Source organism: Engraulis encrasicolus, chromosome 2 (genome assembly GCF_034702125.1).
Source record: "Engraulis encrasicolus isolate BLACKSEA-1 chromosome 2, IST_EnEncr_1.0, whole genome shotgun sequence".
Classification (NCBI taxonomy): Eukaryota; Metazoa; Chordata; class Actinopteri; order Clupeiformes; family Engraulidae; genus Engraulis; species Engraulis encrasicolus.
The window spans coordinates 22,510,217-22,528,222 of NC_085858.1; the positions used below are offsets into that span (position 1 = coordinate 22,510,217).

Here is an 18,006-nt window from a genome sequence, read left to right on the forward strand (position 1 = left end):
GTGAGCTAGGCCTCATGAAAGACATCACCGTCAAGCTTAGTCTCAAATCAGATGCAAGGCCAAAATTTCTCAAAGCAAGATCTGTGCCGTATGCAATACGTTCAAAGGTGGATGCTGAACTGGACGCCCTCATCACCAGTGGCGTACTGGAGCCAGTTGCCATCAGCGAGTGGGCTACGCCTATTGTCCCTGTGGCAAAAAGGAATGGAGACATCCGTATCTGCGGGGATTTCAAGGTGACGCTGAACCCGGGGCTCGCTCCTGAACAGTATCCTCTCCCACACATTGATGATCTCTTTGCTGGACTGAGTCATGGACAGAAGTTTAGCAAAATAGATCTAAATCAGGCCTACTTACAGATGATTGTCGAAGAAGAGTCCCGTGAATTTCTCACTATAACAACACAAAAAGGCCTGTTCAGATACTGTCGGCTTCCCTTCGGCATCACATCAGCCCCTGCCCATTTTCAGCGCGCGATGGACCAGATCCTCCGCGGTCTCCCTGGCGTACAATGCTACCTCGACGACATCCTTTGTACTGGAGCCACTGATGAGGAACACTTGCGCAACCTCGATGCAGTCCTTCAGCGGCTACAGGACTACGGCCTTAGAGTGCGTAAGGACAAATGCGAATTTTTCAAGCCCTCAGTCGAATATCTGGGGCACGTTATCGATGCTAGGGGATTGCACACTGCCCCATCCAAGAGCCGTGCCATTGCGGACGCACCACCACCCCAAGGTGTGGCTCAGCTACGGTCCTTCCTTGGGTTACTAAACTATTACGGCCGGTTTATACCCAACTTAGCAACCATACTGAAGCCCTTGCACAGCCTTCTCTGTAAAGGAAAACCCTGGCACTGGAGTGACGCATGCCAGAAGGCCTTTCAGCAAGCTAAAGATACATTGTTGAAGTCGGGGGCACTCACGCACTTTGACCCCTCTCTGCCCATACAACTCGCTTGTGACGCTTCTCCCTATGGAGTGGGAGCGGTCATTTCTCACATACTGCCTAATGGGGAAGAGAAGCCCATTGCCTTTGCGTCACGAACCTTGAACAAAGCAGAGTCTAATTATGCGCAGATAGAGAGAGAAGCACTAAGCATTGTCTTTGGAGTCCGGCGTTTTCACCAATATCTGTATGGGCGGAGGTTCACTCTCCTTACTGATCACAGGCCCCTCACGACAATCCTGGGGCCCCATTCAGGCATACCATCATTGGCAGCGAGCCGAATGCACGTTGGGCCTTGCTGTTATCGGGCCATTCATATGAGATCAAATATCGCAAAGCAGGACCGACACCAAAATGTGGATGGATTATCCAGACTCCCACTACCTGTTACCAAACCGGAAACCAACAGTGAAGAGGTCTTCTACTTCAGCCAGGTTGAGGGTGCGCCTGTCACAGCTGCACAGGTGAAACGGGCAACGCGCACTGATCCTGTGCTGGCGGGGGTCATGGATATGGTGGCGAAAGGCCATTACATCAGGGATGTTCCAGGGTTCCAGCCTTACCTGTCAAGGAGAATGGAACTGTCAATACAGTCGGGATGTTTGCTGTGGGGAAGGAGGGTGGTCATTCCACCAACACTACGCAAGACAGTTCTGCAACAGTTACATGCAGGCCATAGTGGAATTGTGCGCATGAAAGAATTGGCAAGGAGTTTCTTTTGGTGGCCAGGAGTGGACCGAGAGATAGAGAATGCAGCGAAAGGCTGCCAAACATGCAAGAGGGACAGGAACACTCCCCAGTTAGCGCCCCTGCACCCCTGGGAGTTCCCAGAAGAACCATGGCAGATTTCGCGGACCAGTGGAAGGGAAAATGCTACTGGTTGCTGTGGATGCCCATAGCAAATGGCCTGAAGTGGCAGTCATGAAATCCACCACAGCAGTCAAAACCATTGAAAAGATTGGGGAAATGTTCAGCCGTTTCGGATGCCCCATGCAGTTGGTCTCTGACAATGGGCCCCAGCTGGTGTCAGAGTTAATGTCTGCTTTCTTGCAAGTGAATGGTGTGCAGCATCAAAATCGGCACCTTTCCATCCGGCTACTAATGGCTTAGCCGAAAGGTTTGTCCAAACCCTGAAACATGCACTGAAGACCTCCGAGGGGCAGGGGTCATTTCATCAGAGGCTGCATCATTTTCTGTTCAACTACAGAAATACTCCCCATGCTACCACGAAGGTCTCTCCGGCGTCCCTGATGTTCAAGAGGGACCTGCGAACTCACTTTGACCTACTAAAGCCTGCTGCTGTGAAAGACACCGTTCAGAAACAACAAGAGAAACAGATACAGCAACGCAAACAGACCAAGGAGAGGGAGTTTTCCTCTGGTGACCACGTGCTGGCCAGAAACTACAGTGCGGGTCCACGATGGGTGCCAGCGACCATCGTGGCGCAGACTGGCCCTGTCTCGTACACTCTTCAGACTGCTGATGGTCGCATGTGGAGGAGGCATGTCGACCAACTTCTACAGAGTGTAGCGCCAGCATCCACACCGCCTCCCATGGTCGACGGTGGGGAGGTCCAGGAAGACGATGGTGCGGACACCGTGGCAGCTCCTGGGGGTACCCTGGTTTCGGAGGAAGCTGCACCTGATCCTCTGCCAGAGGCGCAGATGGGGTTGCCACCCCCACACCCGGCGCCACTGGCTATGTCCCCCAGTGACAGTGTGCCGGGGCCTTCCCGTGACCGGCGGTATCCAGAAAGGGAGCGACGGCCTCCCAAACGCATGGACTTGTGAGCTCTTTAGCACGGCACACCCAATCATCTGGGGCAGAATAATACCCAGGGGTGCCGTCACGGGTGAGGCAGTCTACCCTCACCCGTAGGTTCTGTGTGTGTGTGTGTGTGTGTGTGTGTGCGTGCGTGTCTGTGTGTCTGTTAAAAAAAAAGGGGTTTAAGGGTAATGTTATTGTTTTATTTTATTATTTGTGCTATGGGGGCTTCTATTCTAAGGGGGGAGGAGATGTCATGTTTTCGTTATGAATGTCCCCCACGCACACCGTAGTTTAATCAGGGTATGATGGGTAACCCGGATGTATTGTTTGATATGCTGAGAAGTAAAGTAAAAAGCACACGTTCGAGCATACTCCTGTCTCCTGAGCCTTATTACTTTTAAAAGTTATGTAGGATATAACAATGAGCAATATCCAGTTCACCGTGACCCACAGCAAATGTGAAAAGGAAGCCATCAACCAATTTCAAAATGTGTGCTGACCAACCTTCTGTTTTTCTTCCTATTCAATTATAAGACAATGAACTTGACAGTTGAAATATGCCCAGCACGACAGCTGTTCCGAGGCAATATGTTGCTTTTTATATCACGTTGCTAAATATGTCTCCTGCCTTTTTCCATTTTATGTCCCCCCTCCATTTCTCTGCCTCTCATAACCTTATTATGCATCTCGCCCTACATCTGAGTCTGGCTCAGTGCCCTCTCTCTCTCTCTCTCTCTCTCTCTCTCTCTCTCTCTCTCTCTCTCTCTCTCTCTCTCCGTCTCTCTGTTTGTCCGTCTCGCTCTCTGCTGCAAGCCTGCATAGGAAAAGAAGAGGGGAGGGGACGAGAGAGAGAGGCAGTTCGAGCGCGAGAGAAACGAAACGTGACTAGGCACCCAAAGCGTCCTGTTATGCAACGGCTGACCTACTAACATACATTTGGAGACTGAGCGCGAGAGGGAGGAAATTGGAGCAACTCACCAACATAACACAGGGAGCCACTGCAAAATAAGCTACAGTACACGCTACTAGACGCCGCACTTGGCCACCGACGACTTTTTGTGAAGAGCGCCGATCGCTTTGCAATTCTGATCTTATACCTTACACACACATTCACAGGAGGGAATTCATACAGAGAGCGCTACGACGAATACCGGATCTTGTTTTGCCTTTGACGACAAAAAAGGTAGGCATTATTTGCGATTTTGATCTGAATTGTTTTCTGACGTAAACATAGGCTATCTCACTCTGCTGTAAGCAGATGATAATATACTATTTTTTGATGATCACAAAATCAACGAGCCATGTAATGCATTACCTTTTGGTTATTGTTGTAACGTGTTTTGGTTTCTTTGAAGAAAAAAAACACTTCCTGCTATGGGACCTTCTTTGTAATGTTCTGTTTACTAGCATTGTTTTGAGGTGATACTTTGTAGCATGTGCACCAGGCAGTCTGGTGGTTTGCCGAATGTCAAGGCGAGGCATTTCCACGCACGGTTCGACTTAGGTGACGTGCTACCTTGTTATTGTCATAAAGATACATTTCTTGTCAGTAATCATCGTCTCTGTGCTAAGCATGATGGACACATATCCCACATCCTAAATTGGATATCATGGGAGTTCATACAGAATATTTACGACGTGTCAATCGCAATTGAGTTATTTCAATGTAAATAACGTATTTGGTGGTATCCTACTTTATTTATTCCCATTGCTGTATCTTTTACTTGAAAAAAAAGATTAACACATTACTCACGCGTAGGAAGTTGAAAACAAAGCTAAATCAAAATAGTGGACCTTTACGCATGGCGTGCGTAAAGTGATGGAATGCATATAGTTATTTCTATCAATGCTATTAATATTTTATTAAGGGCTGGCGTACGGATATTTCGTGGTCAGCGCTCATAAATGTAGATATCCTATGCCGGACTGCATTTCACAAGCAGGTTAAGGAGTCCACGCCAGCGTAGGACAGCGAACACACTTTTCGCTGTCACGTGTAGCAGTCCTCCGTAAAGGTTACAGCGGGTGTTTATGTTAGCAGAGAAGAGTATTAACCCTTTGCTGTCACACACGCATACAGTAAAAGCTGTAGCACGAAGCAGAGCGTAGCTTGAACTGTTTAGAGTTTTAAAGGCTTTCTCGCGTAAACAACAGTAGTGTGACTGGACTTTTTTTCATATAATGACCTACTTTGATTTCAATGAATGGAGGTCACGTTTTGAATCATTTAGCGGTAAATATAGGTCACCTTGCAAATGGGTCATACTGCAGTGACCGACAGATGTATTCAAAGGATGAGGCAGTGTCGTGGCTTAACCTCTTCAAACCCATCGTCCAGTGCGGATAGAGGATAACAACACCATTTTTACGCGTGTTGTGTCTTAAAAAACAGGTATGCAATTTCCTTACAAATACTATTTGGCAAAGCAATTTGGGCAATGCAGGGTCTGGGAAAGAAAAATAAAGAATCCCACATATTTGTAAGTAGTCTATGGCTGGGAAATTGTCAACCGATTGAGGTTCCCAAACATGTCTTGTTGCACGTAGGCTGAAAATTGTGTAGCCATGACGCACTTGTTTTTATTGGCACTACTTTCATTCATAGGTAACATTTCATAATATGACTGCATCTTAAACCTGCCAGTCAGGTTCATGCATTTAATTCATGCACTTTACAACTAGATGTACAAGCAGACAGAGCCAATTTGTGTGCGTTCATTTGCATTATTGGGTTTCACTTGTTGTTGCTTGTTTACTAGAGGTGTTTTGATGTTGCATAATATTAAAAAAATAATAATTAATTAAAGTAGGGCCAGGAGAAAGAGAGGGAGAGAGGTGATGCAACCAACGGAAACCCGTAGCCTGTAGCGCGCCTGGTAGAGAGCGGTAATGCCAAAAGGTTGGCGTTTACCCCAGGTTCGCTCTGCCAGTGCTGCTGCGAATGTAGGTCACCGTGGCACCGAGGGAGGGGGATTCGGTGCAGAGGAATCCATCATGTAACCTCACGCCGCGCCAGCGTAAATCCGCCAGCGTCAGCCATAACATTAAACACCAGACACAGTTGCTGGGCGGAGATAAATATTTGGACTTATTCAATACGGCTATGTTTCTTTGCTGCGCATATAAGGATGCGACCCATCTAAAATCTGTTTATGCAGCAGCACGCTGCCGCGCTTTGTTGCTATTCCTCTTACACAGCATGCCCTTTGTGCTATAATTGCCCCCATTGTTCCTAATTAATAAGAAAGTGTTACTGGCTTATTAACTGTTCCAGATGTAGACCTAGACCCGAATGCACAGGCTATGGAGTCCAGACATTTCCCACAAACAGTGAAACGGCCATACATGCTTTTAGATCATAAAATGAAAGAAGGACAAAAGGGGAGGAAAGAGAGACACGTCTTAAAAATCTGGAGTAGTCTCTGTCTGGCCTTGTATTTTTTTTACTCAGGGTTTTCTTGGCACATGAGTAATGATAAAAGATTTGAAGGGGGCGGTGGCGGATCTTTGTTGTTTGGATGTGGGTGAGCTGAGAGAGGGAGGGAGGGAGGGAGAGGCCAATTACAGTGCGTTAGCCTGCCAGCGGAGCACATGTGACTGAGGAAACACATGCACTCACTAGGTCACTTTTTTTCTCCCTCGCCTCGCTCCCTTCTTTTTTTCCCCTGTGTGTGTGTGTGTGTGTGTGTGTGTGTGTGTGTGTGTGTGTGTGTGTGTGTGTGTGTGAGAGAGAGAGATATGAGTGTTTATAGTATAAGGAGTTTGCCCCCCCCAGCGCACTCCACCCTTTGATACCCCTTGCAGTCCAGAGATTCCTCATCCTCTTTCTTGGAAGAAAAGAAGGGGGAATAGTCCCCCCCCCCCCACAACCTCCTCCCGTCACCCGCTCTACCTTTCCACGTGCTACATATTACCCCCCACCCCCACCCTTCCTCGGAAACTGCCCCTCTTTCCCCCCCAGAGGCCGAGGCAACACGTGCGACCTAGAGGCATTTTGGCTTAGCTGGAGTTTCCAGGACTCGCCCAAAGTCTGACTGTTGCCGCAGAGAGAGGGGGAGAGAGAGAGAGAGAGAGAGAGAGAGAGAGAGAGAGAGTAGCCTATGTATGTGAGGCAATGTGTGCATCCCACATTCTTTCCCCACTGACAAACCACAACTACTGGGTAAACCAAGCCGCTTGACATTTACACATGCACACATAAAGAGGGGAAGGAATCCACCACCAACTGTTTTAATGGCTGTTGTTATTTTTGGAAAAGGGAAATGTGAGCGCAAGAATGAGCAACAAAGCCAAAAAGATGCACATGATGCATGTACTTTTATGACACATATACATTAGTTGTAATGCACTGGGTGTGTTGTGTTCAGGTACAGTATCTCTGATTATTCCCATAAAACCTAGCCTACCTACCAACCAGACAGATGGAGGTGTTTCAGAGACTGTCCAGCGAGACTACCCGGGGTGGGCCCTGTACTGTGTGAATATCCACTATGCATACTGATGGGAAGGGGGCTGTGGTTACGTATCTGCACTGCAGTGGCTGCCCCCGCCACAGGTACTGTAACTAGTGGCTACCAGTCATCTAGTCCTTTTTAGCTGTTGCCCCTTCGGGCATCACAGCACAGCACAGCCAGCAGACACACATGCCCCCCGCCCCTCTCCAGGGTTGCCAGATGAGGCTGCTGATTTCCAGCCCAAAAAATGCTCAAATCCCACAAAATCCCGCCCAATTCTATTGATTTCAATGGCAAAAATTGGGCGGGTTTTTCTGCTAAATGCCATTTTTACCCGCACACGGCCATCCTAAGCAGCCCAATTGGGCGGGAAACAGCCCAGTCTGGCAACACAGTCTCTCTCTCTGGTGAGAGATGAGCTGGCATGGCCATTGACGTCAGCCACTTCTTCCCAGTAAGTTTCTGCGGTTTGGTCTTCCTCTCTCTCGACATGTAGTAGCCTATCTCTACGCATCTCTCACTGAGGGTTTTGTGCCTCACTGTCTGCCCGGCTCTTGGCGATGAGGCAGTTGCATTGGTAGCAGCGTTGTGTCATATTTGGGCATGTGGACTGCTTGTCCAGCCTTGTGGAGGTTCCTACGTGTCCTATCACAGAGAACACTGTTGCTACACTGCTGTTGGTTTTAGTGTTTCTATGTTAAGTTTTTTTCCGTTGGTTATTTTTTTTTATCATCTAGTGGCGATACTTTTACATTGACATCCACTTTGCTATTTTATTATTATTATTAGAGTAGGCTTCCATGATTTGGCGCCTGTGATGTGCTCTACATCTCCATCGTGCTCTCTCTCTCTCTCACTCTGCCTTTCTTTCACTCCCTCTCCCTCCCTGTCGCTCCATGTCTCTCTCTCTTTTTCTGTCGACCTCTCTCTCTCCTCTCACTGCCCCCCCCCCCTCTCGCCCTCCCTACCTCTCCGTCTCTCTTGCGTGCTGCTCAGCTCCCTCTCTGACCTATATTCAGTCAAGTGAGAGCAGCACGTGGACCGATTGCCGTGCGGTCCCCATGGTTTCTGGGTCAGTGGGACATTTCTGAGAGACTGTGTCTTTCTTTGACGCATGTAACCTCTTAATCGTAACCTGCTTAAAATAAACACTGCGTGTTTCTCACAGAGCCCCATACAGCCTGCAGTCTGGTCAGATAAAACTTGCCATGTAAACATTAGACTTATATGACCATTTAGCCTAAATTCCAGTCAAATGTGTTCAGCTGAGTGCATTCACTGACATCGTTTTTTTTTTTTTTTGCTTGGGTTTTTTTTTCAGTTTAGATGACTATCAAGTTTTAGAGACTGTTAAGACTTTTATTACCCCATTTCCTCAGTTGCAAAAAGCTGAAGTGAAACCCTGCGTCTGTGGCGTCAAACAATCTGTTGTTGTGTAAGGCTGCTGCTGCTGCTGCTGCTGCTGCTGCTGCTGCTGGTGTCCCCAGGACTGGATGAACGCACAGGCTAGATATGGTTGCAGCCAGAAAGGGGCCCCCAGTTGGCCAAAGGAGGGGAAAAAAAAAATCAACATTATTGGAGAAATGTATAACAACATGTGGTATTGATAACTTGGTCTGCTGTGTCAGGTAGAGTTTAAAGTTTTACCAATTTCTCCTCAGTCTATGTCATTTTGTTACGAAATTTGCTTTCTGAGGGTTCTTACAGCAACCTGTAGCCTAGGTGGCCCCGGGTCCTCTTAATCCGGCCCTGGCTGCCCCAGACGGCTAGGGGCCGAGGAGGACGGCAGGGATGCAGATGGAATGTAAGCCAGGACAGGGTAGGGCACAGAGGAGCAAAGCCTGCCAGATCATCAGCCGATTACATGGCTTTTCGTTTTGTTCGTTGTCAGTGGTGGCCAGTGCAGTGCAGTGCAGTGAACCACTCACAGCACAGCACCCTCCCTCTCATGTGTGGGGTTACGCAAACGGTCCAGACGGGTTACCATGACCCAACTGGCGACCTTTAGTGCTGCTTATACCCAAGGACGAGTACATTGGTACTTTAGGCAGAGGCATTTTACAAGTGGTAGGGGCAGGTGTTGAGAACGGCTGCTGTCGAAGTGAGATGGCGGCCAAATGAAGGCCAGACAGTCTGGACAAAGAAACAGGAAATAGAGCATGAGCCGTGCGCGGGCAGACGGGCTTGATACAGGTTAAAGTGTTCATAGAAAAAACATCCCTGTGGGGTGTCCATTAAAAAAACGCCCTAAAATGTTTTCGGTGGATTTTTTCTTTGCTTTACGATCACCATCATGCTTTCATACTTTACTCCCAAACATTTAAGTTTTTCTGGTACTGAATGAATGACTACTGCCACACATCTGTCCTGCAGGATGTATAAACCATGTATAAATCTATTTTTTTTAAAACAGCCCTCAGAATTTTTGGGTGGATTTTCTCTTGGTTTTATGGTCATCATGCTTTAATACTCTACTCCCAAAAACAGTAAAGTTTTTGCGGAGTTCAGTAGTAAGTGAGTGAGTGACTACTGCCGCACATCTGTCCCGCAGTATGGATAAGCCATCTGTGACAACATGAAGGGAAACGCTCAAAAACAACCAACCATGGGCTGATATTCAGCACCAGACATCCTGTTGCAGCACGCACACGCACACACACACACACACACACACACACACACACACACACACACACTCACACACACACACACACACACACACACACACACACACACACACACACACACACACAAATAAATGAAAGCCACGTGTTTTCAGGAACGAGGCTACATACATAGTGCTTACTCGGCTCACTCAGGTCATCTTAAAGTGCAGACGCGTCTGTTTTGCCTATTACCAAATGGGTGGGCTGTTTAGTCCACTGCCTATTATAGATACCCCCCTGGCTGCCTACCGTACTGCAGCAACCCCTCTGCCAACTACCAGAGATGTCAGAAATAAAGTAGAAGTAAAAAAAGAAATGGTATCCTCCCAACACAGGTGCCTTAACTGAGTAACCGGTAGACCAGTGTACTGATCTTATGATCAGCTGACTTTCAGCTGATTGGATCAAATTTGAGATGGGTTGGGTTTTTTTGGGGTTTTTTATTTTGTTTTTCAGTAACAACGCAATCTCTCTCTTGTGTCTTTCCTAAAAGCTCAGGTTCAATAGTGACTTTCCGTGTCGGGTGCTTTTCCCCCCTGCCCCCCACTTTCAAAGGACTTGACCTATATATTGGACTGCCCTCATCTCAACACCCTCTGCTCCTAGCCCTTTGAGGGGTACCATCACTTATGTGATTAGAATTTTAGCAAACATTTTGAGTTCTCATTATGATGTGACATGGACTTTGCGGGAATTCTATGGGAGCAGTAGAATGTTTGAGTAAAATTCTAGAAGAACTGGGGGGATCCTTACTCCTCAAAGGGCTGCTACCACCCCTTCTGCCTCCAGACTCCCCGGTGACCTCCTTTAGCTTTCAGGTTGACCTCTATTTGTCTTCCTCAGGAATGCCTGGCTATTCAACCCCCCACACCGTTGTGTCTGTGTGTGTTTCTTTTTTGTTTTTTTTGCATACCTTCCTTTTTCCCGCTTCAACAAAGTGTCTCTCAGCCTAGTAATAAAGAGAGGGAGGGGCTGCCGGGCCGTGTTACCCTGTGTTTAGCTGTCTGTTTTTTCCGTCTTGGCTAACCTCTTTGCTTCTTTAGGTTGTTGTTGGGCTGTCATTATTGTTGTTATTATGTTGACGGACCAGTAAAAAGCATGCACTGGTGATGCAGATAGGAGATACAGTTGGAATTTTTCAGGCAAATGGGGTGGCTCAGCTTAGAGAGAGAGAGAGAGAGAGAGAGAGAGAGAGAGAGAGAGAGAGAGAGAGAGAGAGAGAAAGAGAGAGAGAGACCCACAGATGGTAAAGTTTTTAAAGCAGACTGGAGGACCCACATCACACCACTCCCTTCTGTCATGGTGATGTAATACTAGCTAGTGTTTCACAATATGGAAACAAATAAGAGAGCAATGCACTGTACCTTACATTTGCCAGATGCAATGACTCAAACTCAGGGAAAGGGTAAGGCACCCTCTCTTCCTGCTTTTTAAAAAATCTGAATGACCTGAAGTATCCACAGAGAAAGGGGCAATGCACTTATATGTTACTAATAATAAGGAGACTTCTGTCTTTGTGGAAACTTTAGAACTAGGTGGCAGATGTTTCCCTCCAAAAAAAACCCCCAAAAGCCCCGTTTAATTGCAAGTCATGACATCATAGAGGCCAACATCAATGTCTAGTCTGTGTACCGGGGGGTGAAAGGTCATAGACTAAAGAAATCAATAGCCGGGGGCATTAGGTCAGACACTGTTTACTATGGCTGAGACACCATTCATCGGTTACCAAGGGCAACAGCCCCATGAAAGGAAGCCATGCAAATAAAGAAAGAATATTATACTGTGCAAAGAAAAACACTTTCCCCTCCAAATATTCAGATCAGTCAGTTTAGCTCACCCGCTCCAGAAAAAGCGAAAGCAGGCTCTCGTTTTAGACGAGGCCAAGGCTAAAAATAAACTGTGTGTCTTTGAAAGTGAAGTTGGCTGAACTGCGGGGAGATTAACCAATCTGCTTTTTTTTCTTTTCTCTTTGTTTTGCAGGATCTTTTCATCGAAAGAAAGAGAGAGAGAGAGAAGCTTCACCCGTCCCAAAGAGACACCCAGGCTGAGGTAGACTGAGTGACCTACATCTTGCTGCGCGCTTTGGGGCATCTGAGCACCTCTCAGTGTGTCTCCTCTTCACGGCGGCTCCTGCTTACCAAATAAAAGAGAGAGAAAAGAGGGTCAGCACTGAGACGTCCTGCTGTGCTCATAACATTCTTCAGACTGCAGGAATCCTCCCCCCGCCCCCTCTTCTTTTTTTGTTGTTGTCCCCCGAAGGTGGCTCTGACCCACTTTGACTGTGAGAAGGCATTCGACATTGACGAATGAAAACTCAAGATTTATCCAATGACTTTCTTTCCCTTACCTGAAAAACAACAACCGCTTGAGTGTTTCAGACACCCAGCGACCTAGGTGGTGTTTGCTGAAACCACCACACACTACTGTGGAACTTCCTTCCTCCACAGTGCAACTACCGTCCTACCCCCATTGTCCTTTTGACCCCCTTCTTTAACTTCCTTTTTTCCGTGAGTTGGCACAAAGGGACCATCCAAGCTGGCTCCCACCTGAGCTTTTAATGGAAAGCCTGAATCCCCTTGTCATGACCTCTTCGGTCCCAGAAATCAAGAGCCTGGACCAACTCGAGACCTACTCCGAATACAGCGAGTCCGTCGCCTCCCCGCAGCCGGACAGAGAGAACAGCAGTTCCCGCCAAGGAGGAGGCCGCCCGTCCAAGTCCAAGCCCAACATGACGTGCCGCCGGAAGCGCGAGTTCATCTCCGAGGAGAAGAAGGACGCCTCCTACTGGGAGAAGCGCCGCAAGAACAACGAGGCGGCCAAGCGCTCGCGCGAGAAGCGCCGCCTGAACGACATGGTGCTGGAGAACCGCGTCATCGCGCTCAACGAGGAGAACGTGCGGCTGAAGACCGAGCTGCTGCAGCTCAAGTTGCGCTTCGGCCTCATCAGCACCTCCTCCTACATGGAGAAGAGCCAGCAGATCAGCACCGCCTCCATGGCCAACATCAACTGCGCCACCAACTCCTCCTCTTCCTCCTCCTCCACCTCCTCCTCCTCCCACTACTACACCAGCGGCTACTCCAGCGGCTCGCAGGTGATGATGAACTCAGACTCCTCGGAGACGGAGCAGAACGGCGCGTTGGACAGACCCCCGCAGCACATGAAGTACTCCCCTCGGGGCTCGCTCTCCGACATGTCCGACCGGGACAGCCCCGAGCCCATGGTCTACAGCATCAAGCAGGAGGGAGGAGAAGCGAGCATGGACATGGACGTGGGCGCCATCCGCCCCACCGCCTCACCCAACACCATCAGCAGCAACAGCGCAGCCACCACTCAGCTGATGTTGAGCCTCCAGCGCGGCCTGAGCGCCAGCCTTGGACACCACGACATGGAGGCTTCCTACCAGCACCACCAGCAACAGATGCAGCAACAACAACAACAACAACAACAGCAACAGCAGCAGCAGCAGCTGCAGCGCCAACCAAGCCACCAGCAGGAGTCTGTCATCAGCTCCCCAAACCACAGAGCGGGCCCCCAGAGGAGCGTCATCCTCTTCCGCTCCAGCAGCACCTCCTACCCGGTGGAGAGCCAGAAGGCTGCGGAGGCAACCAGCAGCCAGCAGAAGCCGTTGCCGTTGCAGCAGCAGCAGCAGCATCAGCACCAAGCATCCCAGCAGCAGCAGCTGGCGCAGCAGCTGGCACAGCAGCTCCAGCTTCCCTCCACCTATCAGGGGGGCCTGGAGATGCTGGCGGAGGTCACCAAGCAGATGGAGCGGAGGACCCTGGACTCGCCCCCGTACGAGTACGCCAACGCCAACGCCAACGCCAACGGTGGCGGCTTCGCGGCCCACCTGCGCGAGAGGCTGGAGAGCGCCAGGGCGGCCGGCGAGGGCAGCGCTCCGGACCTCCTCCTCCGCGCTGCCAAGCGGGAGGATCGCACGGAGCACCTGCTGTTCCACCAGAGCTACCTGACCTCGTCCCGGGACAACAGGGACGAGGAGCCTCCCGTGCTCACCTACGAGGGCAGTCCCCAGGGGGAGGTGTTCTACATGAACAGGCAGTCGGCCAAGGACACCTCCTCCAGCGACGGCGAGCCCCGCAGCTCGGACAAAGAGGCCTCGACGGACGACGACGAGTCCTCTCCGCTGTCCACCTGCTCCGAGACCGGCAGCTACCAGCAGAACCTGTCGTCGTCGGCGTCCCCCGTGCCCTTCGCCCCTGGCGCCTCTCCCGCCGGGCAGAGGTGCGGAGGAGACGCCGCCGGGGACGCCAAGGGCACCGCCTTGCCCCACAAGCTGAGGCTGAAGCACCGGGCAGCGTCCACCAGCAGCCCTGGCCAGGAGTCCCCCACCACCCCGCCCATCCTGTCCAGCCCTTTGCCCCAGCACCCCTACCTGGCGCTGCCCCACACTGGCCAGCAGGAGCTGGGCAGGGACCAGGAAGCGGACCTCCACCACCAACAACACCACCACCACCAGCAGCAACTGTTGGACGTTTGCCAGCCAGCCTCTTCCTCGGTAGGGGGAGTGAGGGCGGACTGTGGTGCTAAAGACACTGGTAGCCGGTCCAACCGCAACAAGAGGCACGATTAAGACTTACTACATGGGAGCGCTCTGCGAGCTCTGTCGCTTGCGGAAGCGTTGAACACTTGAGTGGACCTCTCCCCCCCTGCAGCAATGCTGCGTTCAGGCACTTATTGACATCTCTCTCACTTACCCAAATACCCATCCAATGTCCCCCACCCTCACCCCCAAAATCTCCATCCCCTCCACCCCCCCTCCCCTCTACCTAGCCCATCCCCTGGGACCAGAGATGTGGACAGAAGAAGGTGATAGCCCAAGCAGGACTCCTTATCGATAGACCTACATGGGTGCACTGTATGATAGATTGTACAGACTTTTTTTCTGACCTCGTCATTACCTGTTTCAAACAATACAAGCACTTTTGCATAATGGACATATTAAGAGAAAGAACAGAAATCCTATCATGCCATGTCAAGTGACGTCATTGTGTTTGGGGAACTTTTGCAGTTCTCAAGGCCGTTATTATGAACCAACAGTATGGACACAAGGCTACATGCCGAATGGTGACACTGTATCCCTTGGGGGAATGCTTGGCTGTATATAATGTGCATAGGATTGCTCTTGGATTGTACACACACACACACACACACACACACACACACACACACACACACACACAAGCAGACAACAGCACCAAACATACCATTGTGGGAGGAGGTCCCGATGACCAAAGATGCAATGCTTTAAGTTCCCCCTTTCAAATCCCCCTCCCTACCTCTTTTATTACGGTCCTTTGTATTTACTACTGCATCATCCCCCCTATGACTCTTTGTATATTTCTGGTGTTATAAATACAAAATTTAATATTGATAACTTTATATTTTCAAGAAACAAAAAGAAAAGGTTACATAAAAAAGAGAGATGTGGAAATCAATGTGAGAAAGGATTCGAGGGAGTGGGTTCAAAGGAATATCTTATAACTTTGGCATAATCAGATCGGTTGTATCATGGTGTCTGGTGACCACTTCAGTGACATTTTTATTTTTTTATTTTATTTTTTCTCTGTTGTCTCTGGAGACTTAATTTGTCTATAAATTTAGTTTTATATTAAAATATATATTTTTTTCATTTTATTTTTTAAAATGACGTTTGGCCTTTCAATGCTATTACAAAAAAAAGAAATAGCACTAAAAAAAAAAAACATTGTCCCCTTCTGTAAAGCGACGGTTTGTCAGCAGAAGATTCCAGAGCCTCACCACTCTCCACCGCATCCCTTCTCATTTGTTTACATGTAATCGTCTGGTTTCCCCCGTCTTTGTGTTGTATTTATTGTCTCATATGCAATCTTCGGTCTGTTTTCTAAATGTATTGTACACCTCAACTGCCGGTCTCCTGCAGACACTTAGTCATTGAGTTTGAGGTCATAAATCTCCTGAGATGCATTTTATTTATTTTTTTATTAAAAAGTCACTTCAAGTGTTTTCATAGCCCTGCTGTATCGGTTATTATATCACTCTTGTTCTGTTTTGATTGTCCTCAAAAAGTCTAGGAGTCTGTGAATCAGTGTCTGCGAAGACCCACATCCGGGTCCTTCATTGACTGTCCCACACAGGTCTCTTGTTCTTCATGTAATGTGTTCAACATGATAAGCGATTGAAGTGCCCTACTTTTCTACTAAAAAAACACATGGAATAGAGTGAGATCTTCTAGTCTGTCATGTGTAACTCGCCGATTCATGTCGGTCGACGATCACCACTCACACTCACAAGGTGTGCCACACACCTACCTATATGGCCTTTTCCCTCTATGATGTCATCATCTGCTTTGTAGCGCACTTATGTATAAATGTAAAATGACCTCCCCTGGACAACACTGTAATAATTTTATAAGTATTTTTTGTTTCGCTCTTCTCTATTGTTATTATATATAATTTTTTAAAACAATGTTATGGGTGTTGTCTTCTCTGTGTTTTACTCTACCCTCCTTCTCCTCTAAAGTGTCCCTCTCTCTCTGCCTGATGGTGTCACCTCACCTTGGCCCCCAAACCCCCACTCTTGCCCACACTCCTCTTCCATCCCCTTTCCTTGTCTTACCTGAACTTTACCTCTATGTGTGTGTTCAGATCAGTGATGTTGGTGTTTTTTTTCACTGATGGTTTTGAAAAAAAGTAAATCAGTAAAATCGTTTTGTTTGTTTTTTTTACAAAAGAGAAAATACTGCAGTGAGTCGTGTGTCTAGAATAGTCACACTCACACTCCGTTGTTTTTTTTTTTTCTTTTTGATGTTGATGTTGAATGTGAGGGGAGGGACAAAGCATAACACTAATGTTCATCTTGGAAAGATCTGAAATGGACTGCAATGATGAATAATAAAAAGGATGTCACATTTCTCAGCATCAACCCTTTGTGCCAGAGCCTGTTTATTATCAGTCGTCCATCAACAAGCATTTTCTGCTTGATCTCATGCAGGCTGTCTTGCCTTGCAGCCGTTCAGGAAATATCCTGAGGTGTAAGGCAACAGAGGCCCTGTCATCTCATCTGGAAATCTACACAGATGTCAAACTATGACAGCAACATGAGTAAACAGTGTAGTCAAGACATTTACTGACAAATTGAGTGTTAGCTCTGCAACATTCTAGCAATAATTCTGCATAAAAAAGATTCCCATTGCACGCTAACAGCAAACAAACAGCCACACCACAATCACACAAAATAGAAAGAAGAAATTAGAAGAAAAACATTCAGAGCAGTGAAGGCGTCAGACACCAACTATTTTCAGAATCACACATGGAATAGTTTGACAGGTTTAAACCCAGTTGACACCGTACTTGACGCCTGAATAAAAGATAATGGTAAAGATGAAAAGCAGATACTGGTTAATAACTGGTCTCGTTATAATCCTATATTTCATTCAAGCTCGTGTTCAGTGGTGGTTTTAGGAAATCTAAATGATTTACAAATGCAGGAAAACGAATACCATGGTGAGATGACAAGGCCCTTGATTGGATATAGCAGTTGCCCAACCTTGCTCAACGCAAAAACCGCCAATGCTTGTGTCCAAATCACACATCTTGATGTAGAAACAACAGCAAGAGGTGGAGGTCGAGCTGAGGCCTTATGCAGACAATTATGCGGAACAATTAAATAATATCATAAATAAAACAAAATAAAATTAAATGAAATGAACAGAAAAACAGAAAGGGAAAGAGGCTGGTCAATAGAGGATCTTGCTAAAAAAGGGGGGGGGGCAGCTCTGCCTCTCGTCCCCCCTGCAGTGCGTGACACAGAGGAAGCAGCGGAACAAAGGGATAATCTTCTGTGCGTGTTGTGGAATGAGAGGTGGTGGTGGCGGTGGTGGTGGGGGCGGGGGGGGGTGGGATTNAAGGTGTGTGTGTGTGTGTGTGTGTGTGTGTGTGTGTGTGTGTGTGTGTGTGTGTGTGTGTGTGTGTGTGTGTGTGTGTGTGTTTGTGTGTGTGTGTGCAGTGCACCGGTCTGAAACGTGCCCTGCAGAGCCCGTGGCAAGCAAATCACCCAGAAGTCTGAAGGGGTTTTTTTTTCATCCGTTTTCGTTAAGTGGCTATTATCTATCTGGCCTTCAGAAGTAGTGTGAGAAAGTGCCCTGAGTCCCCCACACCCCAACCCCCCTGCACCCC

General features: G+C 48.3%; 1 protein-coding gene across 1 annotated transcript; it reads left to right on the forward strand.

Moving 5' to 3' along the window:
• The first annotated feature begins 3,573 nt into the window (after positions 1-3,573).
• Positions 3,574-16,754, forward strand: nfil3-2 (nuclear factor, interleukin 3 regulated, member 2). Its single transcript, XM_063183946.1, has 2 exons — positions 3,574-3,898; positions 11,816-16,754. Exon 2 carries the CDS (start codon positions 12,393-12,395, stop codon positions 14,421-14,423), a length of 2,031 nt encoding a protein of 676 aa, XP_063040016.1. The 5' UTR covers positions 3,574-3,898; positions 11,816-12,392; the 3' UTR covers positions 14,424-16,754.
• Positions 16,755-18,006: the final 1,252 nt, after the last annotated feature.